The sequence below is a fragment of the Fringilla coelebs genome (assembly GCF_963513975.1).
Source record: "Fringilla coelebs genome assembly, contig: SCAFFOLD_43, whole genome shotgun sequence".
In the NCBI taxonomy this organism is placed as follows: Eukaryota; Metazoa; Chordata; class Aves; order Passeriformes; family Fringillidae; genus Fringilla; species Fringilla coelebs.
In genome coordinates, this window is record NW_028167212.1 from 354278 (window position 1) to 380033 (window position 25756).

At 52.0% G+C, this 25756-nt stretch overlaps 2 protein-coding genes across 2 annotated transcripts in view; one reads left to right on the top strand and one right to left on the bottom strand.

The window, feature by feature from the left end:
* The window catches only part of LOC311166146 (uncharacterized protein), a 162243-nt gene that overhangs the window by 128916 nt on the left and 7571 nt on the right, over positions 1-25756 (bottom strand). The window lies entirely within an intron of this gene.
* On the top strand, positions 4792-24065 carry LOC311166126 (hydrocephalus-inducing protein homolog). Its single transcript, XM_084227606.1, has 15 exons — positions 4792-5120; positions 6916-7050; positions 8474-8673; positions 9327-9451; positions 10332-10450; positions 11578-11801; positions 13732-13799; positions 15431-15663; positions 16463-16563; positions 17806-17941; positions 18389-18553; positions 19420-19511; positions 20015-20180; positions 21474-21700; positions 23543-24065. Exons 1-15 carry the CDS (start codon positions 5091-5093, stop codon positions 23940-23942), a joined length of 2421 nt encoding a protein of 806 aa, XP_084083732.1. The 5' UTR covers positions 4792-5090; the 3' UTR covers positions 23943-24065.

The window sequence follows — 25756 nt, forward strand, 5'->3', positions numbered from 1 at the left end:
GAACACAAAGTGTCCGAGCCTGGGTTCCCCCGGCGCCGCCTTCCTTGTGCAGGAGCAGCCCGGGGCTGGGGCCGAGCCCCGGCGATATCGAGCGCTGCCGCTGTGGCCGTCACGGTGCGGGCCCCGGAGCGGATTCCTCGCCCTGCGCCCGGGGCCCGAGGGGGCAGCAGGGCTGGAAGGAGCGGGGACCGAGGCCCGCCCGGCGTGCCCGGCCCGGCCCGGCCCCGACAATCGGGTGCCGCGGTTGCCGGGGAACCGCGAGCGCGGCCACAGCGGCTGTGACGGCGCCGCCGCCTCCGTTGGCGCAGAGCGCTCCGGGCTGGGTGTTGGCAGCCTGGGCTCTGCCACGGCCGCACCCAGCGATTCCCCAGGTGACTTGTGCACAGAGATTGTCTCTGCCAGCCAGCCCTGAACTCGCAGGGCATTGGTCTCTGCCAGCGAGGAGTCCTGAATTTCATTTGGAGGTAAAGATGGGCTCCAGTTGTACTTTCTGGTTTTGTCACATCTATGCTCTGAAAGAGAATTCCAAAGGGAAAGAGAGGATGTGATCATGCCACTCTCCTCATGCAGCAGTTCAGTTGCATGTACAGGCACCTCCTTGGGGTGGGGCAAGTTGGACTCTGTCTCTTGCTACTTTCAAATAATATAAAATCTTTAGCACCAGTTTATCCTTTTGAGCCTGCCATGAATTGGGTTGTGGATTTTCAGATCTGTTGTGTTCCTTTGCATGCCATGCAGTTGTCTGGTGCAAGGCCTCAGGAATGGGTCTGGGGGCACTTTGGATGTCTTGGATGGGTTATGACACCCCCTCAGCTGGCCCTCATGGGAATGTGCCCTGGCTGTGGCCTTCTGGGGCTGGGGGGTTTTAGAGCTGAGCCCGTTTGTCTGAGGGAGGATGGGTGTCCACTGCCCCTTACCAGAGGTTGTGCTAAACCCCCAAAATTTCCCCCTCCCCCCTCGGTTGATGGGAGGTTTGTGTGCAAACCTGGCCTCAGCAGACGAGTCTGTGGCTATGCCTTGCCCAGCTTGAAGGCAGACAGAGCTGATTTTCAGGAGAGCTGCTGGGTTTGGCTTTGTTGTGGATACATTTTTCTCAATGAGCCTTGTTCACTTCTCCCCAGACCTGAATTAAAAGGACAATGGTGTCACCTTGATCTTGTCTCAAGTTCCCTTAGGTGGCTTAACTCCCAGTCCCAAGTTCCAGTCAGGAGGCATTTTCAGAGAGGGCTGGGCTTCAGTGGTCACAGCTTCTTTATTCCGTTTTGTCAGAGTAGGCAAAAATTCCTTCATAATGAGATTTCAGCCATTAGCCATAACATTCCAGTCTCGCTCCCGAGTCCTGTGAGGAGCAGCTGAGAGAGCAGGGGTGGTTTAGCCTAAAGAAGAGGAGGCCCACTCTAGCTATTTTTAAGTAATATTGAAGCTACAGCTTTGTCTGTGTCAACTCTTATTAATGTTCAGCTTTTGAGCTTCAGGTTTCAGTACGATCCATCTTTGAATTGCACAAGGCAACCATAGAGTTCAAATAAAGTCCAACTAGAGGCCTAACAATACCAGCTACTTATGCCAAACAAGCACTTGGCTACTTTCAAATCATATCAAATTTTTTAGCCCCAGTATATGCCTTGCATGTGCCATGAATTGGGTTGTGGATTTTCAGAGTTCCATTGTTGCTCCTTCCAGTTGTGTTGAGGAATTGTCGCCCATCTGTGACATCATCCCTTGGAAATGGCATCTGGATTCCAGAAGAAGACACCAACACCTCGTCTTTTGCTGAGGGAAAGGCTGAAGCCAAATACTGTGAGTAGCCCCTGGGGCTGTGCTAAGGCTGGCAAGTGCCCTGGTGTCCCTGCTCTCCCTGGCCCTGCTGTCCAGCAGCGCTGTGAAGCTGCAGAGCCCCTCCCCAGCCCTTTGTGCCGTGCTCCTGTTGCTGGGGGCTGTCCTGGTGCAGTAGGGAACACTGTGGGATGCTTCAGTTGTGCCTTGCCTGGCTGTGCCAGCGGAGCCAAGTGAAACCAATGTACAGCTGAAGCCCTGAGCATGTGTTCTGTCTCTTTCCCTTTGCCCCAGGAATTCCTTCTGTCAGGCTGGGCACTCACCTGTGCTGCTCTGACCATCCTGCCCTTGGGGACCCGGGCATGTGGGAGGGGAAAGCTCAAACTCTGCCCAAAGCCTTGAGAGCCACGGGGTGTCCCAGCTGGAAGAGCTTCCAGAGCAGCTGTTCTCTCCCAGCTCCTGTGTGGGCACAGAGCCAGCCCTGCGGGCAGGACTGGAGCCAGGGCCACAAAGGTCCCTTGCTGTCTGGAGCTCCCTTGGCTGAAGGTGCCCCAGTGCTGAGGCTCTGTCAAGGAGATCCCTCTGTTTTCTTCAGGTAGAGAAATCAACAGGGAGAACCAAAACCTGGACACTTTCCTGTGCACCTCCCTCTTGGTACAACTTTGTTTTCTTGCATCTCTTGGACTCAGCCAGCAGCGATATCTCCTTGCTGTGAGTTCTGAGTGTTGTGCAGGGATGGAGTTCAGGCAGTTCTGAGAGCTCCTCCCCATTCTCTGGAAAGGTCACTGCCTCAATCCAAGGGAACGTAAGAGGAAACAAATGCCCAAGGAGCAGAAATCCCCAACCATGTCACATCCAGTCAGGGAGAAGCCAATGGGACAGAGCCATGTGGCTGGAGTATGTGTATTGCACTCTGTATTATTAATTTACTGATGCTAAGGATTTCAGCAGGAACCTTCTAGGGCTCCCAGGACTGTCCTAGTGGCTGTGATCACAAGTTATTCACCAGTGCCACTTGTTCAAGAGAAGCCTTTCTGAACAAGCCCATCTCTGAGATAACAGCTGGTGTATTTTTGCCTTTCAGCTGCTTCCCTCCAAGTTCCAGAGGGAGAAGTTTCCCAGCAGGAAGAAGGAGGCCAGCCCTGGGGGGAGTATTCTGCCCAGAACTGGCCCATTTCTAGACAAGAGTGAGACTCGTCCCAAGGTAGCCTTTTCCTGCTCTTTTCCTTTTTGTTTATCATGAAGTTTGCAGAGGGTGTGTGCTTGTGACAGACTTGCCTCCATCAAAACACCTCAGTGTGCAGGTGCTGTTGTCATTGCAAACTGCTGGGAGTGGTGGACTGGGAGTGCTGATGTGCACTGAGCAACACAAATGAGCTCTGCTGAAGGTGCTGGGCTGTGCTGGAGTGTAGCTGCCATTGCTGACAGGGGGAAGGCTGGGGACACAAAGGCACAACATTGCCATTTGCCATTCTCCTGCTGAAATAGCCACCTCTTGCTTTGGTGTGCTCACCATCAAATGCTTGGGGTCACAGGATTCCCTCCAGAGTGGCAGCGCTGGCCTTTGAAAGCCAAGGATCTGCAGGAATTACTTCAGATTTAACAAAACAAATTGCATTCCTGCTCTGGGCTGGAAGGATGTGTTGGACCCTGACGGGGTGTTAGATTTTGCAGGCTGCCAGATGTCCAGGGGACTGTCCCTGGGCAGAGGGGAATGGATGTGCTTTATCTGGATCAGTGCCTGCTGAGAGGTGTGTTTAAAGCTGCTTTTCTGGCAGGACTAGCTCAGTAGAAAGCACAGTCCAAAGGGGTGGGTGACCGAGGTGGGCTGTTGAGCAGGAAATTGGCAGCAAGAGACATGGAACAAACTGGTTGAGGATTGCACTGGAGAGGGGCATTGGGAACACCTCAGGGAAGGGCACAACTAAGGGACAGTGTGCTGCAGCCACTCCCTTCAGCAGAATGTGTCTGCTGTGAAGTCCCACAGGAGACCTGCTTGTGTCTCTGCAGTGACAGCAGTGTGGCTGGAGAAGACAGACCCAGCAGGGGAGAGTTTTCTCAAAGCAATGTCTCTGCTCCAGTAGCCTTTGCTGTTGTGGTGTCATTTCAGACCTGCCTCTAGAATGTCACTAAATAAGATAGCAATAATGACAAGAAAGCAGCCATTTAAAGCTGATGGAAAAAGGAGATACCAACTCTACCTTTACCCAGGTTGCTGAGAAAATAACTGAACCATATCCTCATTCAGCATTCACCTCACTTGTCTTTTGATTTTCACCTCATTTGTCTTGTTTTTTTTGCCTTTCCCTTTGTGTGAAACACACTAACTTTTAAGTAGAATGAAAGGGGAGAAAATCATCCAAGCAAAAGAAAACTGTTTATTAGTAAGGATTCAGCTGAGCCAGGCGTGTCTTCCTCCCCGAGAGCCAAGCACACACACACACACTCCGAGAAAATGGCAATCTTTCTGTGCCCTTTATACCCAGCTGGGGCAGTCCCTGTCCCCTTTCCCATTGATGGGTACTTAGGAGCTTCCATTCTCTACTGACCACCAACTTTTCTGTCCCCACCCCTCTTGTCCTCTTCCTTTTGATCAGATCTTCAAACCCGTCCCTCTCACTACGACACTCAACAAACCAACCTGAACAAATCCAAACCACAAACAACACATAGAACCAACAAATTCCACTCTTTTTCTTCATAACCTTTTGGCTTTAGCTAAATATCACCTCATCTCTCCCACCTCCTCTGGTCCTGTGCTCTTCTTACTGATGTATAAATTCTAGAGCAAAAAAGATATTTGCAGTTATGTGGGCCTAGGTTTCCCTGTCTCAGAATAAAGGATATCCCAAAATTGTTACCCATGGAGTCTCCATTAAATCCATGGGTTTTACTTACTCCATGAGTGCTCAGTCAGTGCCCCAGAGCTCTGTGACCACCTGGGCACAAGGCTGTGCTTAAGGGAAGTGCTGCCTGGCATTGTGAAAAAAGAAAGCTGGAGAAATACATGCCAAAAGAGCAGCTTGGCTTGAGGCTGCTCTGTGTGGCCCAGCAGCTGTGGATCAGCTCAGAGCAGAGGTGGGTGAGCCACTGTTTGCCCAGTGTGGGCTGGGCAGAGGTGCTCCCCCAGAGTCTGTACTTGCCTGGGGATCAGTGGAAGATTCTCCTGCATGAACCTTCCTCCCAGCAGCTGAAGCTCTCCCTGCTCTCTCTCCCCTCTCCAGCTGCCATCAGCTGCCCCGAAACAGAGCTGGTTTGGGGTTTCCCCACCAGAGCTGGTCTTTCAGAACTTCGTTGTTCGGGAGGTCTCTGAAATGGTGCTGTGTCTCATTAATAAGGGCAAGGTAAGTGCTGGCACCCGGGGCTTTAACACTGTGCTGGAAGAGGAGAGTGCTGTCATTTCCCCAGTGTACAGCAAAGCAAGTTATCTGCTGCAGCACATGCAGAAGAAAATGTCTCAGCACCTTGTTGTGCAAGATGCTGGGAATCTTCCTGTGCTGGGAATTGTCCCCTGATTTTGGCCATGCCTTGATGGTGTCTATCCCAAAGGAGTTTCCCCCTCTTGCAAGCTCAGGACTGATAGGAATGCTGAGGGCTGTACAGTTCTTACCTGCTCTCATGCTTTGCCTTGAGTCTATTGCACAGCCTGTGTCTCCTTGGTTAATCTTGGCTCCTGGTAGGAATCTGTGCCTCTCTCAGGCAGTTTGGCTCCCTTTGTGAAGCTCAGAGTCAACGCTCAGGGGCTGAGTCCTTTCCACTTTATGCTGGAATCCCTTCTCATGAATGGCATAGGCAGTGCAGGAGCTGTGTTCTGAAAGAGCCCTGCAATCAGCCTGAGGGAGCAGAAGCAGTGAGAGGCCTTTAGGTGCCACTTCAGGCTCCTGCTCAGCTTCATCCAGCTCTGCTCAGCTTTTCCAAAAGCAACACGTTTCTCTGCTTTCCCTTTGGAGAACGACAGCACATCCAAAGCCATGTACTCCTGGAGGTTCCAACCTTCACTTGAAGAAATTTGGATTGTTTTGCTGTTTCCCAAGGGAGCTGAGAGGGGAAAAAGTTGAAAAATGTCAGCAGTTGTGTTCCAATGTAAAGAGGAAAACTTGAGACCATTTGAATTTCAGTCAGGGAAACATTTTCTCAAGTGAGGCTTGTGCCAAGAGTGGTCTGGTGGCAGGAGACAGGAGGGAGTCCAAACCATCTGGTTGAGACTTTTGGAGAGCATTTTGGTGCTCAGGGGTTGATGCTGTCAGTGTGCTAGAAAATGCATGTTTGCTGTGTCTGTGAATGGCCGAGGGCAGAACGTGGCCTGCTGGCTGCAGGCAGGAATGCCCAGCAGCCCAGCTTGCCTGCACAGGCAGCAAGAAGGCCTGGAGAGTCAAGACTGGCTTTTCATCCTGGAAGCACAGTGTCAGTCAGTGCTGGTCATGTTTCTGCAGGCAGAAAATGCCTTTGAAGCCCACAGTCAATAGGCACAGCCTGTCTGTGTTTCTGTCACTTTTGGCAAGCTGATTGCTCTCATGGTTTTATGATTCTTCCTTGCTGCTTTACTGCCCATTGAAATTCTCTTTGCCCTCTCCTTGTTTTAGGGATTGTCTTGCTGTGTTCCTTCCTTCTTTTGCTTTTCAGGTTTGCTTTTATTCCCAGTAAGGCCACAGGTTTTGTTCTCCTCTCTTGCTGCTCTGCTTGTCCGACTCTATCCCCACAAGGTCCCTGCCCTAACCTGATCTGCTAGAAGGGAATTTCTTCCTTCCCTCAGGATAATGTGCTGGTTTGCTTTCAGGTAGCCCTTTCCCCTTCTGGAACATGACAACTGCATGGCTGTGTGCAGGCAGAAGCCAGCAGGTTTTTTGGCCTTGTTGAATATGCAGATGACTTGGTTCAGGTGCTTGGTCTCCATCCTGCTGATGCTGACCTGCTCGGCCCTTCCTTGCCAGCAGGCACTGCCCCACTGTCCCTGGCCAAAAATGCTGGAGGCAGACAGAAGGGATTCCAGTACAGCCTTGTGAATGATGTGCCTGTGGCTGCAGAGCTGAAAGTGCTTTGGAGAAGGGGCCAAGGAGGGATGTCAGCAGGGCAGGGACAGGTCTCCTTTGGTGCTGTTTGCACAAGTGTCAGAATGATCATTTGGTGTGTTTGCTGCAGATTCCTCGTCTGGTGCAGGTGTGCATGGAGAGCTGCCCTTATTTCCAGCTGGCGTGCCCCAGGGATGTGTACCATGTGGTGCCAGCAGGCGCCTCTGCCCCTGTGCGCATCCGCTTCAGCCCCGCCGAGAACAAGGTGAGACTGGAGGAGCCAAAGCACAGAGTGATCTGCACAGCCATTGTTTTCCCTGCACTCTGGCTCCAGCCCATTGCATGCTGTGAGCTTGGCTCCAGGCCGTGGGCAGGCAGCCTGCAGGCAGTCACACCTTGGCAGGGGCTGGCAGGCACTGCAGCCAGGCATGCAAGGCTCTGCTTCCCCTCCCTGCCCATCCCTGAGCATTGCCAAGGGAAGATGCAGAGGGAAGAGGATGGAAATGGCAGAGGGCTGTTGATAGATGTTGGGCCATCTCTAGCAGTGGAAGGGGTTTCATTAGGATGGAAAACACCAGAGGAAGAAAGAGGTCAGAGAGCTTTCCTCCTCCCTGACTGGCAACAGCTTCCCTGCCTGCCCCTGGGCTGGAGCAAAGACGGTGCTTTTTCAGCCCCTCTGCTCTCCAGCCTTGCAGCTGTGCTGTGCCAGAGCACAAGTGAGCATGGTGCAGCTGCAGGGCCAGGGCAGAGGATGTGCTGTACCCGTGAGCCCAGCCTGGCACAGGCACACTGGGCTCTGGGTGCCCTTGGTCAGCAGGAGGTTGCTGAGCTGCAGGGGACTGGGACAGCTGCCTGAAGGAGCTGGTGCAGGGCAGGTACAAGCTGCAGGCAGAGCTGTGAGCCCAGAGCCCGTGGCAGTGACACTGCTGGGGCTCTGTCTTCATGCCTGTCACTGTGCTTGCTCTGTCAGCTGGCACCCATCCCGTGCCAAAGGTGCTTTTGTGTGCAGGTTTGAAGAGCAGTGCTGAGGCCCTGGCAAGTCTGATCTCATCTGGAGGGTTCATGTTCTGATCTGGAGGCCTGTTCATACTCCAGGGTTTAGGACATGGCATGGAAGGGAGGAAGCCTTGCAGGGAAACAAAGAGAGGCCCTTTGCAACAGCATCCTGCTGCCTCTTGGCACTGTTCTTCTCCTGACTTGGTTGGAGAGGCAAAGTTTGAGGGGAATTCTGAGCCAGCTGATTTTACTGGACCAGGCCCGAAGTGCAGGATCTTTTTGGGTGCAGCTGTTTTCTCATCTTCTTATGCTGCTTAGAGTCAGTTGAACACTTTGTCCTGTTCTCAGACAGTGAGAATATAGAAACCTAAAGAGGAATGTCCTGTGTTCCCTAGCTCCATGCTCCTTTAGAAGGGACTTAAGAATTCTTTAACATCATTAAAATTTAGAGTCAAAATTATGGTGGCCTAGGGTATGGGTATGACCCAAGTGACACAAGAGCTGAATTCCACAGAGATAGGTTTTGCAAAGTACACGGGTGCCTTTAAAATGTGACATATTAGTAGAACTGAGTGTTCATTTTAGGGTGCAATAGGTAAATTGATGCCCTTGGAGGGTTATAGAAATGGTTTTTCTTCTGCCATGGGGATGGCACTAAATGCCTTGTGCTGAGCCAGTTTCTTTTCCTGCAGGATTATTGCCACGAGCTCGTCTGCATGACTACCAGGGAAAGGATAGTTGTGCCAATTCGGGCCATTGGTGCCCGAGGTGTCCTGGACTTCCCTTCCCAGCTGGACATCTCCAAGGGTGCAGCCCAGTGCAGCACCCAGCAGGCTCTGCTGGTGCCCAGTGTGGGTACCCGGGCAGCTCGGTACCAGCTGAGCAGCCAGAGGTGAGGCAGCTCATCTGTCCTTGTGCAAAACACCTTTGGGGGATGAGAGCAGAGTTGGGAAAGAGCAGCAAAAGGAACCAGAGCACAACAGCTGCTGCCCTGAAACCTGGCTGTAAGGGAGCAGAATGGATGGCATCTGCTCTTGCTTTCAGTGGCCTTTGAGCTTTCTCTGTCCCAGATTTCCAGGAGGCTGCTGGAACATGTTGGGAGCTGGCTTGCACCCTCCTGAGCACAAGCAGCTTCTGAAAAGCTTCCTCAGCACTGTCAGCCAAATAGATTCATTCTCTGGGAGAAATTCCTGAAGGCTGTCCGTGACAGGTTGTGCATGCAGATAGCTCTGAAACCCTCTCTGTGCTCTCACAAAGCATTCTGTGATGGGATTGCTGGCAGTGGGACCCTTGAGGCTCATGGCAGAGAGCTGGATGCAGAGTATGGGGGAACTGATGTCATTTTCCCCAGAGGATCTGGTGAGGGCTGGATCTCCTCAGCAGTGGCTGCATGGCTGTTTCTGATGCTGTCTGTCCTGGCTGTCTTCTGCTGCCTGTGCTTGGTTTGCTCCCTGCTTGCCCAAGGCAGCTGCAGAGAGCTGCAGGTCAGAAGGAATCTCCTGGCCAGGTGTCCCCCCAGCCCTGCTCCCTGTGTCTGTGTTGCAGTCCTTTCTGCGTGGTGCCGGCCACAGGAGCTCTGGGCGCTGGTGACACCGTGCAGGGGACAGTGGGATGTCACCCGCGGGCCAGCGGTGACCCCTGCGGCTCCCTGGCAGTGTGCTGCAGCACAGGTGAGTGCTGGGCCCTGCAGGGGCGCAGGACAGTTCTGCACCAGGGCTCCCTGCTGTCCCCTGCCCTGCATTCCCTCCAGAGGTACCTCCCTGCTCAGCTCTACCCCAGAGCAAACTGAGAACTCCTTGGTGTTTAGGGCCTTGAGAAAGTGGATCCCCTCTCACAGGCAAAGAGTTTGGACTCCTGTTTGTCTGGGAGTTGGTGAGGGGAGGAAGGAGGATCCCTCATTCTCCACTACCATGTGGCTGTGCCTGGCTGAAGTTTTCTTTGATTCTTGGGCAGTGCTGTAGGGGAGGTCTCCATCAGCCTCTCTCCAATGCAATGGATTTCTTGGCCACCTCTGTCCCATCTGCTGCTTCTCCACTGGCTTGCCACAGACCCTTTTTCTAAGTGGCCCTTACACAGAGATGTAGTTTCTGCCTAACAACATTTTCAGACCCTCAAGTTCCTTTTTGGGACAAACGCAAACAAATTTTTCCCTGTCCCCAGTTCCCAGGCCGTTCATGCTATTGCAAAGCTCTCACATCTATCTCCCATTTCATTTCTAGAGTGAGGAGGAATCCCATTCAGTCTTCATATAGAAGCTGCTCTGTACTTACTAATCTTTCCTTTGTCCCTTTTTAATTTGATTGGCAATGCTCCAGCTAGGTTTTTCAGATCAGAACCTGGATCACCTCCCAGTGAGCCCGAGGAATGGGTTAGAAATTAGAAGTCAGCCCCAAGGGATATCTCCTGAGGGAAGAGAAGTGTCCATATGTTCTCCTGCAGCATCAGGAGCTGCTTGCATCCAGCTCAGAGTCAGGGACGGGCACTGAGGCAGCCTGGAAAATCCAGTGTAACAGAGGGAATGATTGTACTGCAATTGACATCTCTCCCCAGGCCGTGAGAGCAGGCTGCCCCTGCAGCTCAGAGGGGAAGGCCAAGGACCCTTGGTTGAACTCAGCTCTCAGACTCTGGACCTTGGGAACATCTTTGTCAACACCCCCCATGTCTCTGAGGTGAGCAGCAGGGCTTGGGAGGGATCCTGATGGCTCCTGAGGCAGCAGCAAGCCTGGTGGAGCTGTGGAATTGCTGCCAGCCTGGGCAGTTGTGAGCAGGGAATATTTGATGTCCTGCTCAAATCTGGGGGGTCAGAAAGGTGTGTCTGTTGTTCCTGAAGCCCCAGTCCCTTCTTTTGGGCAGCCTTCCTTAGGGCTCAGCTGGGAGGCTCCCTGCACAACAACCCCTTGGGATATGAAACCAGCACTGGCTCCAAAAGCTGCATGTTCAGAGGCTTTTGTGGCAGTGCCAGACACAAGGCACCTTTGGGCTGGGCTCTGCAGAAGCAGCTGCAACAAACTGGCTGCCTTTGAGCTTCAGCCCACTGCAAACAGCCTCCAGCCAAGTGTCTCCTGCTTATTGCTGCAAGTGACAGGAAAGCCTTGGGATTCTCTCCCTTGCTGACCAGTCCCTCACCACACTTCAGCCTTGGTGCATCTCTGGCTCTAGAAAGAGAAAAGTGTTCCTGGGAAAAAAGCAAAGGATTTTCCTACCTATTTGCCTCCCCCACAATAGTGTCAAGTTTACAAAATCATCATGAGGGAGCAAGTGAAGAGGTAGAAAATGAGGCCCTGCATCATGGCAGACACTTTCAAAAGCTTGGCTGGGGAAGAGAAAGACACCCTGAGTTTTCTTACCAAAAGATGGTGCTGTCTATACATTTTGATGGTGATGCCTCATTCCCAGTGTATTGTTTTCATGGTATGGGAAAAGGTGAATGAGCAGACGGTGCTGTTGGAGCTGTGCTAAGTGGGGCAGCAGCAGCTCTGGGGTGATTGACTAGGCAGCTGCAATCAGCCCACGTTGCTCTCAGGGCCAGCTCTCAGTGAGCTTGGTGATGCTGAGCAGAGGTGCACTGCTCTGTGTGCATGGGCTCAGCCCAGGGTGACTGCAGTTCTGTGGAGTTCTCTCTGCTCTGCATGAAAACCCAAAGGCAGAACTTGTCCTGTTGTATCTTTTGCCTTCTGCCACTCAGCAGCACAAAGCATCTTCTGCCTTTTCTGGGTGTTCATGGCATCATGAGACAATAACTCCCAAGAAGGGAAGGTTGCACATGTATTTCCACTTGGCTTTCTTGCTGCTGCAGGTGAAACTGATGAACCAAGGAGCTCTGGCTGCTCCCTTCAGCTGTATCCCTTCAGCCACCAGCATGGGCTCCTGCTTCAAGTTTGCACCCTTGGAGGGCATCATTGCAGCAGGTGGGAGCCAGAGTGTGCAGATCTCCTTCAGTGCCACCGTGTTGGGGAGCTTTGAGGAAGAGTTCCAGTTCCAAGTGGCTGGATCTGCTACGCCTGCCATCCTGACCATCAAGTAAGGACCCTGGGAGCTGGGTGGGCACATCTGTAGCTGTATCTGGGACATGCCCCACCTACCTCATGTTGGGCTGGAGCAGAGAAAAAAGGTGTTTCCTGGGGTCTGAATCTCTGCTCTGATGCTGGCATTGCTTTAGTGTGAGGATGGCTCCTGCCCTGGGTGGTACCTGGGAGCTGGAATGACTCCTCCCTGCAGGGATCTCCCTGTGCCTTGGGCCATGGCAGGCAGTGGGATGGATCAGCTTTGGGCAGCAGCTGCTCTGGGATGTCCCACCTGAGCAGCCAGCAAGGCCCCCAGGGCTCTGGAGATGGTCCAGCCTGGGTGATTGTGCAGCAGCAGCAGTGTTTGTAAAAACTTGTGTTAACAATCCATGGCAGATGGGCAGCAGCAGGCTCAGCTCACCTCTGCCAGCCCTGCTGTGGGGGACAAGCTGTGCTCCCAGCTGCTGTGCACAGAGTGCTCTGGTGCCTCCTTGGCCCAGCCAGGAAAGGGCTGATGTGGGAGTCAGGGAAGTGTGCAGCAGGAAGTGTGCCAAGGACTTGGGCATCCTTGCGTGGGCTGGTGCCATGGCAAGAGATAATCCTGGCCCAGGCAAAGGGAGAAGGGCTGATCCCAGGGGAGGCAGAGCTCAGTGCTCAGGAGCACAGCAGCGTGAGGCCTTGTCCCTGCCAGCCTGAGCCATGTGCTGCTAGGATAATGTAGTGGCAGCCGGAGAGCTGATGCTGGCTGCTCTGCAGCTTTGGGGCTGGGCTGCTGCTGTGGGCAGGCACTGGCTCAAGGCAGTAAAGAAATGAAAGCAATCTGCACTGGATTATACCAATGAGATAAGGGAGTTGGATAAAAAAGAACAAGGAAGTTATTAGTTAGCAAGAGAAAAGTGGTGAGTAGGTGTGCCCATAGTGGAGAAACAATGATGCTGGCTTTGTTTTTGGAGGAAAAGTGCTGCTTTTGTATTTTGGAAATCAAGAGGGAGCCTTTCACCATCAAATCATTGATTCTCCTCTGTCCCTGCCCCAAAGTGGCCATGGGGTGTTTCTGCATAAGCAGCTTTCTCCTTGGGCAAGGGCAGGTGTCTCATGTTGAGATGTGCAGAGCAGAACCAGGGGCAGTCCTGTGAACACAACAGGAGGCCCAGGTCACTGCTCCTTGATTTGGAACCAAAAGGCAGAGTGGGCATTGATTGGTATCCAGCATGAAATCAACTTGTGAGTGTTGTGCAGCTTCAGGTGCTGATTTCAGTGGATGTTGGTGACTTTTGGAGTCTGTCTGCTGAGTTCAAGGAGAGCTGAGGTGCTGTGCTGGATTCAGGACACCCTGGTTTGGTTGTTGAAGCTGTTGCTCTTGGCTGTGCCAGCTGGTGCACTGCTGACAAGCTGGTCCTTTCCTCTGGGATTCATCCATCCCCTGGCTAGAACTGTTGCTGCTCTTTGCAGAGGATGTTTGGGAATGCCCTGGATTCCTGTCTCAGAACTCTATTTGTAATGATTGTGTGGGTCAAACGCTGCTGAGAAAGCTCCTCCATGGGAACAGTTGTTCCAGCTAAGAAGGAGCAAAGCAGGGAGCCTGTGGCTGCAAGGGCTGCTTACAGAAATTTGTGGGGACACCTTTATGTCCCTCCAATTGCAGATGGGGAAAGTGAGGCACAGAACCATGTCTGGGTGTGTGTTCAGGGTCCTTCATGGGAGCACCAGCATCCTGGGGCCTTCTCCTGCCTGCCCTGTGCCCAAAGCCCATCAGGGGCTGTTGGCTGCTGGCCACTTGGCTTTAGCTGCCTCCTGTGCACAGGGCCCTGTGCTGAGCACATGGTGCTGTGTTGGTTGGAAACCCAGGGTGCCCTGAGCCCAGGTTTTGTGCCCCCGAGCCACGACAGCCGGGCCTTTGCAATTCCTTTAACCGAGCCATTTCCTCCTCTGTCCTCGCCCTCCAGAGGCAGCGTCATTGCTCCGAGTTTGCACTTCGACCTCCCTGAGCTCGACTTCGGGGACATCTCCTTTGGTGAGTGTTCCCTGGGCTGGGACACAGCGTCAGGGATCTGTGCCTTCCAACAGAATAGCATCCCTCACTCCTGGTCTGTCCCAGCAGCCTCTCCAGGCTGTGAACTGCAGGGCTGCTGCTGCTGCCTCAGGTGGCATTTTGCCCTTGGGAGATGCAATAGAAGCAAGGAATAGAAAGTCAGTATTTTCTGGTGTCTCTGTGCTGCTTTAAAAGGCAGATGTCTGCCAAGGAAGGTGGGAGTCTTCCTGCAATGGAAAGATGAGCCCCTCCCTCTAAATTATTAAACCTTGGAAATGACAGGGCTGCCAGGCAAAACGATGGGAAAAGGAATAACATTCATTGCCAAGCCCAAACCCAGAACAAAGAAGTTCGTGAGCTTTTGAAGGAAACTCATTGCCTTTGCTGAGCTGCTTCTTCCCCAGCCTGCATCAGCACGGGGGCACTTGTCAAGTTGCCTTTTGAGGAAATGAAACAAGAAAGGCAACAGATGGAAATATGGTTCTGAACCAGGAGATTGATCATGTTGAATCTGATTTCATTCTTAAGGTCTCTCCAGCTGAAGGCAGCTGTTGTATCTTTGCTTCTTTGTAACTTTTGACTATTGTGTGCATGCGCTGAGCTCAATCTCGTTTTAGGTTTTGACATCTGGGTTTTTTCTTTTTGTGCCTCTCTTGCCTCCCTGCTGGAGTCGCTGCTGGAGCTGGCAGTGGTCACTTGGATGGGCACAGAGCAGCTCTGGGCTGCAGCTGCAGTTGTTTTTTCTGCCCATCTGTGTTCCAGTGAGTCTTGGTGAGCAGGCCTGGGGAGAAGTCTCCTGCCCACAGAGCTGGCCAGCCCAGCCAGATGTGCACTGCAGAGCAGGTTGTGGCTGCTCTGCAGGCTCTGCAGGACATGCCCACCATCAGTGGCTGTATCTCTGGCTTTGCAGGATGGAAAGCAAATCCCAGAGCTAAAGTGGGCTCTACCCTTGCAGGCAGCAATCCCAGTGAGCAGCATGGGTGTGATGTCCCCATTTGTTGGGTGAGGTGGGACCTGGTTCCTCATTGCTAATCTCAAAGCAAGGCTCGGGTGTGCCCCCAGTTGAGTGGGCTCTGAGCTGTCACGTGCTCAGTCTGTTTGGCCCAAACCAAGAGATGCCTTAAGGATCCTGCAGAGAGAGGCTGCTTTAGGGTGCTTTGCCTCATGTTCTAGTTCCTGATTCCATCCTCACTTTCTTTTGCTCTAGCTTCTTCTCAATGACAACTCACTGTTTATATATCTTGAAAAGTGTTGGCAGGCTTGGCAGGGAATTTTCCAGCTTGAATTCTGAGAGTAAATGCTGTGTCTGGGTGCACACTCATCACTGAGAGATAAGTGGTGCTCGTTTGGGGCAGGGGAGGGAGCTCCTCCCCATGCCAAAGAGAGAAGCTTGCAGTGTTGAGCAGGGCTAGGAGTGGGCATTTTCAGGGCTGCAGTCTGGAATCTGTGTCAGAGGGAACTAAGTGATGATTAATTCCTCATGCAGCTTCTCGGTGATCTGTAGTTCAGATAATAAAGAGCCGAACTCCAATCCCACTTTCATCCTGGCAGGATATTCACCCCAGGATCATGCCATAGTGGGTGCCTGACTGGATATTTGTGTCCTTTGCCAGGCTTTCCCTACACCCAGCGCTGTCGCCTCACCAACAGCTCCCCAGTGCCCCTGAGGTTCCAGCTCCGCATGTCGGACGATGGCACGCAGCCGGCTGTGGACAGCGTGGATCAGATCTGCAGGGACAGCGACCCAGCCTGGAGGAAGGGAATCCATTTCTATGTGGAGCCCAGGGAGTTCAGCATCAATCCCAGCCAAGGGACCATCCTCCCCCAGGGACACCAGGACATCGAGGTACGGCAAGAGTGCAGCCACAGACGCTGCAGCAGCAGGGCTGAAGCTGCACTGGAGTGTGGGAGGGCTTCAGCTCTGGTGCCAGCTTTGAGCATGCTGGGAGTGAGAGATCTGCACTGCTGGGAGGCCTCTGCTAGCTGCCTTACTCGGGATGTTCCTCCAGGAGCACTGTTTGGTTTCCAAAATCATCTGCTGAGGTCACATACCTTATGGTCAAGGCCTGAAGCCATTCTTGTGGTTTTTGAGAGCAATTGATTTGATTGCAAGTGGGCAGAGCAAGGATGAGGGCAGAAGGTGGCTGTTAGAGAGATGTCATTGTATAAAGCAGTCAGCTTTTCTTCTTGGTGTCATTTCCCCTCTCCTGGGGAGCAGAATGATTTGTGTTCACTGCAGGAATCTCCAGGGGGGACAAAATACTCTGCAGCCATGAAGTGCTCAGCACTTGCTGGTCCACCCTTTTCCCTCAGCTTCCTGCTGTGAAGCTGAACTCATTGTGTTCAAGTCAGATTTCCTCTGCATGGATGTCATTGTGGTCAGATGAGAAACTGGCCCCTTAATTTGAATGCAGTGGTGCAGAGAGCTTTAGTCTGATGTTTTAATGTAGCTGACGTGTGTTCTGATAGCAAGTTGTGTTTAACAAGTCTGGTATTGGCAGAAGGCTTTTGTTCCTCTGAGACTGTGCTCTACACATGGAGCAGCAGAAGAATTATGGCCAAATCCTCCCTCAAGAACTTGAGGATATCACACATGGGTAATGAGCTTTTGTAAGGGAGAATTTCCTGTTCTTCTCTTGCACCAGGTGACCCTGTGCTCCAACACGGTGATGGAATTCTATCGGAGGATGCTGGTGGATCTGGAGGGTATTGGCAAGGGAGTGGCAAGACTGATCATCACAGCCAGGTACCAGCCCTTGCTGGCCTCCCCAGGCACTGCCTTGCACAGGCTTTGCTGGCTGCAGCTGCCCAGGAGAAGTGCTGCTCAATGGCCTCATGTTGTGCCAGCTGGACATGAGAACAGCAGGGCTTGGACAGCAGCCTGTGGTGAAAAGCAGCCCTGCTCACAGCCCAGCACGGCCCTGGCCCTTATCTAAAGGGAGCAGGAATGATATCATTGATGGGCCTGGGTTTTGGTGCTTGAGGTGGGACAAATTTCCCGAGGGCTTCCTCTCCTTCTTGCTGCAAGAGGTGGAGTTGTGCTGGTTGTGAGCAGTGTGCATTGGTTTGGGCCACAGCAAGCAGCCTGCTGAGAGTCAGGGTCTGCTTCTGTTGATGAGGGCACATGGCAGGGGGCAAGTGGCTCCCAGCAAGTGCTGAGGGCAAGGTCTTAGGAGGGGAAAGCAGCCCTGGATGTGGCAGGTCAGCTGCAGTTTTTCTCCTTCCCTCTGCTTCCCATTTGGAGCTTGAATGTTCTCAGAGTTGAGACCAAAAGTGGTTGTTGCTGCAGCAGAATTGCATCCTGCTGTGCTGCTGTGGGTGCCAGCTGAATGGCCAGAGGGCTGCAGCTCCCTGGTGCTGTTCCCTGTGCCAGGCAGAGCCATGCAGTCAGTGCCTGGGCTGCCATTGTGTACAGCAGGTGGAGCTGGGGCCAGTCAGTGCCTGGAGCTGGGCAGTGAAGGAGCAAGGGAGCTGCAGGGCCTGGGAGGGGGTGATCAGCCACTCTGGAGGGCAGCTGGTGTCTCGTGGCCTCCAGGGCTGGGGCAAAGAGCTGAGTTCTCAGGCAGGGCAGCAGCACCATGGGAGAGAAGGGAGTCATTTTTACTGAGCCACTGGAGCTGTGTGTTCCTTGAGCCTTAGTGAGCCCTGATCCTTGTTGGGAAGGCTCCCCCAGAGCTCGTGGATCACTGGGACTGTGACAGGAGTCCTTGCAAGCCTCCTTGGGTGAAGGAGGGGCTGGGGCAGTTGTGGCACCAAGTGCTCTGTGTGGGGCACTTGGCAGCCTCTGGGTGCTGCCTGTCAGGGTTTGGCCCTCCTTGACAAGACCCATTGGAGTGGGAATAGGTAGAAGGCAATTTATCCCTGTAGGGCTGTTAAATGTCCATTTGACAGTGACCAATGTTTTCTGCTCCATTTCCCAATCTTTGGGGGTAAATGTTCTCTATTCTCTCAGTGTCTCTGATTCCCCTGGGGTCATCTCTTTGCCCAGATGTCTCGTTCCTGAGCTCCAAGTGTCCACCCATGTGCTGCAGTACGATGAGTGCCAGCTGAAGGTGCCGTATGAGAGGAAGATCCTCATTAGGAATCCCAGCCACCTTCCTGGCTGCTACGGGCTTATTCCCCAGGTTTGGCATCACATCCACCTCCTCCTGTCAAATATTATTGAGGAGATTATTAGGGGAAAAAAGGCTTTGGATAAGAGCTTGTTAATTTCTATCCAGTCTTAAAGATCTGCTGAGAACAGGATCCTACCCAAATGTCAACCTGAGGAGGCAGTTGGAGCTCCTGAGGAAACAGTTGATGTTCTAGTCTTCAGTGTGTTTTCTTACGGGAGATCTTAGAGGGTTGTGAAAAGCTGCTGCATCCACAGACAGCAATGCCTGTGCTGGCAGCCTCCTTGCAAGATCCCCTGGGAATGCTAAGCCTCCAATTCTTGCATCTTGTTTGTGTCTTTTACCTTTGTCCTGGGCAGTTTTAAACATGTGTGTAAGTTGCTGTTGGGGTGGATGTTAAGGAGTCTAAAGTTTCTTCCGAGGTGCCTCTGAAGCTGCATTTCATTCTCTCCCTTCCAGAAACGCAAGGAGGACTCTGCTGTGTTCTACTCCAGCCCCAAGCCCTGTGGGATTGTCCAGCCCCAGAGCACAGCAGAGATCCCCGTTGTGGTGGAAGTGCAGGCGCTGGGCGAGCATCGCACCAGTGTTCTCATCGGCGTGTTCGGGGATGAGAGAAACCCACGGGTGAGGGCACGGGGAGCTGTGTGCCTGTGTGCAACTGCTCCTGGCAGGGGGCACAGGGCACAGGGATTCTGCTGGGGAAAACAGGCACAGGCTGCTGTGGGAAGGACAGGAGGGATGGGTGGCACAAACAGCTCATGCCTTAGAGGTGGGAATCTCAGTGTCTGACACAGAATGGGGTTGGGCACAGCTGGAATCCAGGGTCATTTTAGTTCATTATTCTTTAAAATGCTGTTAAATTTGGAAACATCTGTTTTAAAATGTCATCTCTCTGAGCACAAAAGAGGATGTCAGAAGACTTCTGGGAGCCTTGAGCTTTCCATAAAAGAAAGGAAAGCTGGCATTTGAAGAGTGGTTGCAAGGATTGAAACTTATATCAAGACATATGGAAATGACGATGCCAGATTCCCTGGATGGCACCAAACATCTGAACCTGGGCCATTGTGGCACTGTTGTAAATCAGTGAACAGGAAGAACAGGCAGTACAGGCTGTGCCAGGGAGCCTGAAGTCTGACAAAACAGTTGCTTTCAACTCTGAGGCTGCTTCCCTTAAAGAGGAGGGTTTCTCCCCACCAGAAGAACCAGTTGTTGAACTGTCAGCCTGGTCTAACTAGAGATTTCTTGCAAAGTTTTTACCTTTGCGCCAGTAATTTGTAGTTTGAAAGGTTCTCTTACCTTAATCTTTTTCGATTTGGAGGTGAACATGTAATTTTCCTTTTCCCCAAAAGCCCAGCATTTCAGCTGGAGAGTGGTAGGTGTCCCTAAAGAAATAACTTGAGCAGGGTTGAGCTGTTGAAGGTATTTTAGGTTTCCCTGTTGTGGTTTGTTTTGGTTTTTTTAACATCTTTCTTGCTTGCTTCCTGGCACAGAGAGCACAATTACGGAGCTCAGGACGGCCGGCAGAAACCTCCCCAAGGCCAAGGATGACAGAGCTTGGCAGGATCCCAGCACCACAGCCTGAGTATGTATGGATGGATGGGGAATGTGAGCTGAGTCACCTGGGAGTGTTGGGAAATGTCAACCAACCCCCCAGCAGTGTCAGGGGAACATTGCTGATAAATCCCTGGTGGAGCTGCAGAGTTTCTGGCCTTGGGCCCTGGGGGGGCTGTGCTGGCTGGGCACTGGCTGGGTCTGCCCCTGGGTGCCTCAGATCTCACCTTTTTGCTGCCTTCTCTGTCTTTTCCTCTCCCCCTGTGCTTTTGGCATCCCCACAAGGTGTTCATGCCTGTCCTCTGTAGTTGCTCAGTGCAAGCAGTTGCAGCTGCTGCAGCAGCTCAGTGCCATCCCTGGGCTGCCTTTAGAACAGAGCTGCTCCAGCCTGGATTGGGAAGGGCTGGATCAAACCATTTCTCAGTTCAACCTGCCCAGCACCCAGCCAGGGGCTGCATCCTGGCCAGGAGCTGCTGGTGCAGGTGTCCCTCCCTCCCAGTGCAGGTCCCTGTTCATAGTTATCTTATTTTCCAGAGATGAGCTTTACCAACCTAAATTCAAACCTGAACCACCAAAAGAAAAAAGGAGCAGTGCTTCCTCCTCAGGAACGCGATGGAGGCACTTCAGGGTTAGAAAGGAGGAGGAGCCAGCCAGAGCCCTGAAGGAAGTGCAGGATTTTAGCCACTCTTCAGGAGCAGAGGTAGATTTTGTTGTACATCCAGTGCTTGTGTTGCCTGCCCAGCCTGCCAGCACCAAGTCATGCTCGTGCTGACCTCCCTTTTTGCTGCCCTGCTGTGCTGTGCCCGGGCAGTGGGCTGGGCAGCAGGGCCAGTGGCTGGACATGGGGTGAGTGGGAGGGAGAAATAGGAGAGTTTTCCTTGGAGAAGCTGACTCAGATCCTACAGGCCTGTGCTGAGTGTGGGATTTTTTGCCTTCTTCCCTTCCCAATGTAAGATGAGGCTTTTATCTGCATCATCATGGTCAGACCTGCAGCTTCCTTCCCAGAGCAAGCTGGGATGAGTCCTGATCTCCATGGAGCCTCTTGCCAAGCCAGCCAGACTCGCTGTGTGCAGGGCTCTGCTTTCAGCCCAGAGCTGCCATTGCACTGCTGGCCCTGAAGCTCTCTTACAGACAGAGGCTTTGCAGAGTGGCTGTCTCTTCCTGCCAGCACAGAAAATGGCTTGTTTTTCAGGTGCCAGCACAAACTGCTGAAAACCCTCACCTCCCACGAGGCTTGGAGGGGTTCAGGTGCTCCCTGGACGTAGTGCACACTCCCCTGGAAGCGGAGAAGGAAAGAGGGAATGTGTCTCACTTGCCCATTGTCAGTGTGGCCAGCAGGGCTGGAGCTCCCAGTGCCACTGGGGGCCCTCAGCATTGGCCACAGAGGGGCCTCCCATCCCTGCAGGCCATCCCAAAGTGCTGCTGAAGCAGCTGCTTGTTGGAGAGGCCATGCAGGACACGTTGTGGGGCTGCCCAAGGACGCTGTGCAGCACCTGTGGAGGGCACTGCTCCCCCTGGAACTCCTCAGGTGGTCCACAGGAAATTTTTGCAGGAGCTTTTGCTGTAGCACCTTGGGAAAGCAGCATTTAAATCAGAGAGAGAGGGGAAGAGCCTCAGGAGTCAGATGAGCTGGGCTGGAGTCCTTCCTTCAGCTCCAAGAGCTCTCACTCTGAGTCTTCTCCTTCTCTAAAAGCAGGAAGTTTTTCAACTTTTTAAAGGCAAGTTGTGCATCAGAGAGAATGTCTACTGCCAGGAGACATCCCAGTTCACTTCCATGCAATGTACTAATTAATGCATTGACCCGTGGGTATGGGAGGAGATTTTCGCCATGGTCCCTGCACTGGTCAGTGGCATGGATGCAGGATGAGGTGAGGGTGATTCTGGCAGTGTTTGGGGAATAGGCCCCTCCAGGTACAGCTGCACTTTGCTCCAAGATGCTCTTCTGCATCCATTTCCATGCTCAACACCTCAATCTCTCCTGTCTTCCATCCAGGCTTTCAGTATCCTGCCACTGTCAGGTGTGCTGCAGCCAGGACAGAGCCAGCAGGTCTCCTCCACCTTCTCTGGCCACCTCAGCAGCCCCTCCAATGTCAGGGAGCTGTGCCACGTGGAGGGAGGCCCCACCTCTGAGGTGCTGGTGAGCGGGGAGGCCTCACGTGTCAGCTCCTCCCTGAGCCCCCAGGAGATCAACTGTGGCTCTCAGGCACCTCTCAGAGAAAGGTGAGTGAGCCTTCCATGGGTTACTGCTCTGCCAGGGGTTATTGTCCCTGCAGGGCTGCCCTGCTCCAAGGACTCTGAGCTCAGAGGTGCTGCTGAGCAAAGGCCAGAAGCAGCCCAGGGATGGCCACTCTGAGCTCCCTGGCTCCCAAGAGAGGAAGGACCTTCTTCTGTTGACACAGAACATCTTCTTCTCTATTGGAGTGCTGAGCCCTCCTGGTTTAGCTGCTGCCTGCGGGGAGCTGGGCTCTGGGCTGGCCTTGGCACTGCCTCTAGAGGTGTCTTGAATTCCATGGTGTTGAGTGGCATCTTCTTCATCATCTCCCTTCTTCACCAAAGCAGTGGGATTGTGGTGTGGGCAGGCGTGGGGCACAGATCAAACCTTGCTTTGGGTCCTGCTCCTGCCCCAGATGAAGTCCTTGCAGTGCTGATCTGCCAGGGTACTCCTTGTGCTGGGACAGCACCCAGAAAAGCTCATGTCCTTTGGGCTCCCCTTCAGCTGCAGCAGTAGGCAAGCCCAGGAGAAGCTCAGCTCCAGCAGGGCAGCCCAGCTCAGGACACACAGGCAAAGTGTGGAGCTGGGAGTGGAGGCTGCTTAAAGCAAGCCTGTGCATCAGGACTTGTCCAGGACAGGCTGGAGTTGGTTTCACAGGGAGGAGAGGGACGAGGCTGCTTCAAATGGTTTCCATGGCAGGCAGCCCTGGTTTGCTTGGTCCCAGCTGGGCTCCAGCAGGAAATCTGGCTGCCAAGAGCCTGTCTGGCAGGAGAGGAGTTCCTCCAGCCTTTGCTTTCTGACTGACAGGATTGTTCTCATTAAGGAGCAGGCTGTGAATTGTTAAACCCGAAGATGACGGGCAGAGACTCTCTAACTAATTAAAGTTAGACAGTGGTGTGTTTATTAACACCGGCGGGCGGCACCAGAGCCGTCCCTAACAGGCGTGACCGCGCTGCCCAAGGTTCTGTGCCCTCTCTTTATTTCCCAGGATCTTAGATACAATACATCTGCACAGCCCCAGCACCTCCCATCCCTGCTCTGTATTCACATGAGGTCATTGGTCCTTCACACCTGTGCAATTCTTCCCTTGAATTGGGTCAGTGGTCTCAAATTGGGTCCGTGGTCTTAAGGGATGAAGTCAGGAATGTCTTCATCAGGTCTCTGTGACCCTCTGGCAGGATCCAAGGTCCCCTGCTTAGTGATTGATTGACATCAAGCCCAGGTGCTAACCATTGTTCTCCAGGTTTCAATTTGTTCTTATACCAGTTCACTTACTCCACTTCCTTCTAGAAAGAAGCTCCTAATGGCAAACAACAGAACAATCAGCTCCAGCTTCAGCATCTCATAATCATTAACCTATGGTCTGCCTACCTACCTTACATCCTGATCCATGTGAATTGCTTCTAACCCTCAGCTGAAATCTTAACTCTTTAAAATCATGCTTCAGCCATGCCCACGGAGAAGGGGGCTGAAGGAGCTGAGTAAGAATTGTAGGAGAGATGAGCAGATGTTGGCAATCTGTGCTCTGCTCTCACCTGGGAAGCCAAGAGACAAAGGGCGTTTTCAGCATCAGCACTGAGATCAGCCTTTGGCACTGGGCTGGAGGGCTCTGGCTGTGCCTTGAGAGGGAGCTTGCAGAGCCAAGAGCTTATGATGGCAAAGCTCAGGTTTGGCTGGTCCTGGAGGTCCCCTTCCAGCAATGCCCTCACTTGGGATGTTCTCCTCTGTGGGCTGAGAAGAATTCACAGAAATGGCCTCAGGGTCAAGGAATGAAGTGCAGGGCCAGCCAGGACTGGTGAGCCCAAGTTTCTGCTGGGGACTCTCAGCCATGTTTTCTATTTTGTCTGCAGAAGGGAGCTGAAGCAGCCAGCTCAAAAGGAGGAGGCAAAAGCCTCAGAGGAGGAAGAGAGGCGAAAGGAGGAAGATAGGTGGAAGAAGGAAAAGAAGGGAGTCTCTGTGGGGAAGAAACTTTCAAAACCAGAGAAGGGGAAAAGCAAAGCACCAGAGAAGAACGAAACCAAAATCCCAAAAAAGGAAACCAGATTTCCTGAGAAGGAAAAAAAAGCCACAGAGAAGAAGAACACCAAGGCCCCAAAGAATGAGACCAAAGCATCAGAGAGGAAGGAAACCAAAATCCCAGGGAAGGAAAAGGAAGCCACAGCGAAGAAAGAAACAAAAGCACCAGAAAAGAAGGAAACCAAAACCCCAAAGAAGGGGGAAGCAAAAGCCCAAAAGAAGGGGGGAAACTGAAATCCCAGAAGACCCACCTGGAGAAGACCTGGGATGGAGAAGAACTCTTAATTTTTTATTCACACAGCTCATTTTAGTCAGTTTGATAGACCTCATGTGTAACTTTAGTTAGTTAAGAAATTTCTTAGCACTTACTCTTTTATTGGTTAATGAAATAGATTTTAGTTGTGCATCAAATCTCTCTGTTGTATTGTTTACCTGTTCTCTTCACTGATTCTCATGGGACAAATCCCTTGTTGTTGCAGGTGCATTTGTTTTTCACCCTCAGAACAGATTGTTCACAAAGTCTCACTCTCAAAATAGCTTCACATGGGAACTTGTAACTGCTCAGCTGCACTCAGAGGAGACGACAGGCCAGCTATTAATAGAGCAGAGCAAGGCCTGATTTCATAAGGCCTTTCTTTTATCATTGTTCTACCTGTCTATGGCATCTCCCCCTTTTTGTTCATTTAAAAAAGGCTCCTATGTTCTGATGTTGAAACTGCTCACTCTTGTGAGGGTATTATCTCATCAAGGTTCTCACTGGTTATCTATTAGATATGGGATAAGATAGATAAAAGAGCAATTACAATCAACAAAACTTAACAAATTCCATCAAGTCATTGACACAGGGTTTTGCAGCATGAGAAAACAGAAGAATAATGTCCAATGTCTCTTGGGGAAATGGAAAGAAATGACCATTGTTTCCAATTAGCTGAGAAGTGTGAGAAAGTCTATTAGCTGGAAATGTTGATCTTTGCCATCCCTGAATGTCCTCCTGGGAGCTGGAACAGGGAATAACTGAGGAAGGGCAGTAGGAGCACTGTACCATGAGGATGCCCTGAGGCTTTTGTTGGCAAATTGCCTCGGTCAGTTTCCAGACACAGCCATGTCTTGGCAGTCCTCCTCCTGCTCCTGCTCTGGCCACAGAGGCTGCAAGGTGATGAGGTTATTTCTCTTTCCACTGGACCTCGTTTTTTCAGAGCTGATCAGTGTCTGATGGAATGAAGAGGTGACTGCTTTGAGCTGCTGATGATAAAACACAGGCACATCTTCTCCTGAAGGTAAAGAATCATTTGGGCTTCACTGTGGTACACTCAGTTGGGATTTAGAGGTGATGATCTTTTTTCCAAATTTCTCATGTAAATATTGCATCATTCAGAATGATTAGTCATCCAAATTTCTCATGTACATTTTGCATTTTGTGAACGTTCTTAAGGCATTCATTCCTCTTCTTTTTTGTTTTTTAAGAATGAGATGCATGTCTTTTGTTAGGAGTATGAAGCAACATCATAGTAAAACAATACATGCAGTGGATAAGAACCTTACAGCAATTAGGAATAATTTGGATACAACAATCAGGAATATTTCAAATAGCAGACAAAGCTAACAACATAGGTGGAATTAGGTAAATAGCAATCTCTGAAATAATGTACCATCATCCCAGAGTCTGCACACAGCTGACAAACCTCCATTCAGGGGGGACTTGGATAATTATTTCCAGATCATAATTCTCAAGGTCGCTTTTAAAATAGTCCAACTGTCATGTCTAGAGGGTCAGATTGCCAAGTCAAAGCAACTCAGATCTAGTTTTGATGCAGAAAATATCTGAGTCTGTTGGCAAATTCCAGTCCAGGCAGAGCTGAGGCCTGGCCACCACCCAAGCTCTAAGTGGGATAGAATTCCCTAAATGGAATTTAAAACAAGGCTCTTGAGAATGGCACTTAGGAGTGAAGGTCTGGGGGTGACAGACTAATGAACCATCCAAGAGCTGTCTCCTCCAAAATTCCCTCAGCACAGAGATGCTTTAAACCCAGCAAACTGTTGGAGTGGTT

Excerpts from the sequence above, each read along its gene's own strand:
- LOC311166126 (XM_084227606.1), top strand. The coding sequence starts at position 5,091 with ATGGTGCTGTGTCTCATTAATAAGGGCAAG. Across the intron at positions 8,674-9,326 it reads TACCAGCTGAGCAGCCAGAG|TCCTTTCTGCGTGGTGCCGG; the intron begins GTGAGGCAGCTC and ends TCTGTGTTGCAG. Across the intron at positions 17,942-18,388 it reads GCTACGGGCTTATTCCCCAG|AAACGCAAGGAGGACTCTGC; the intron begins GTTTGGCATCAC and ends TCTCCCTTCCAG.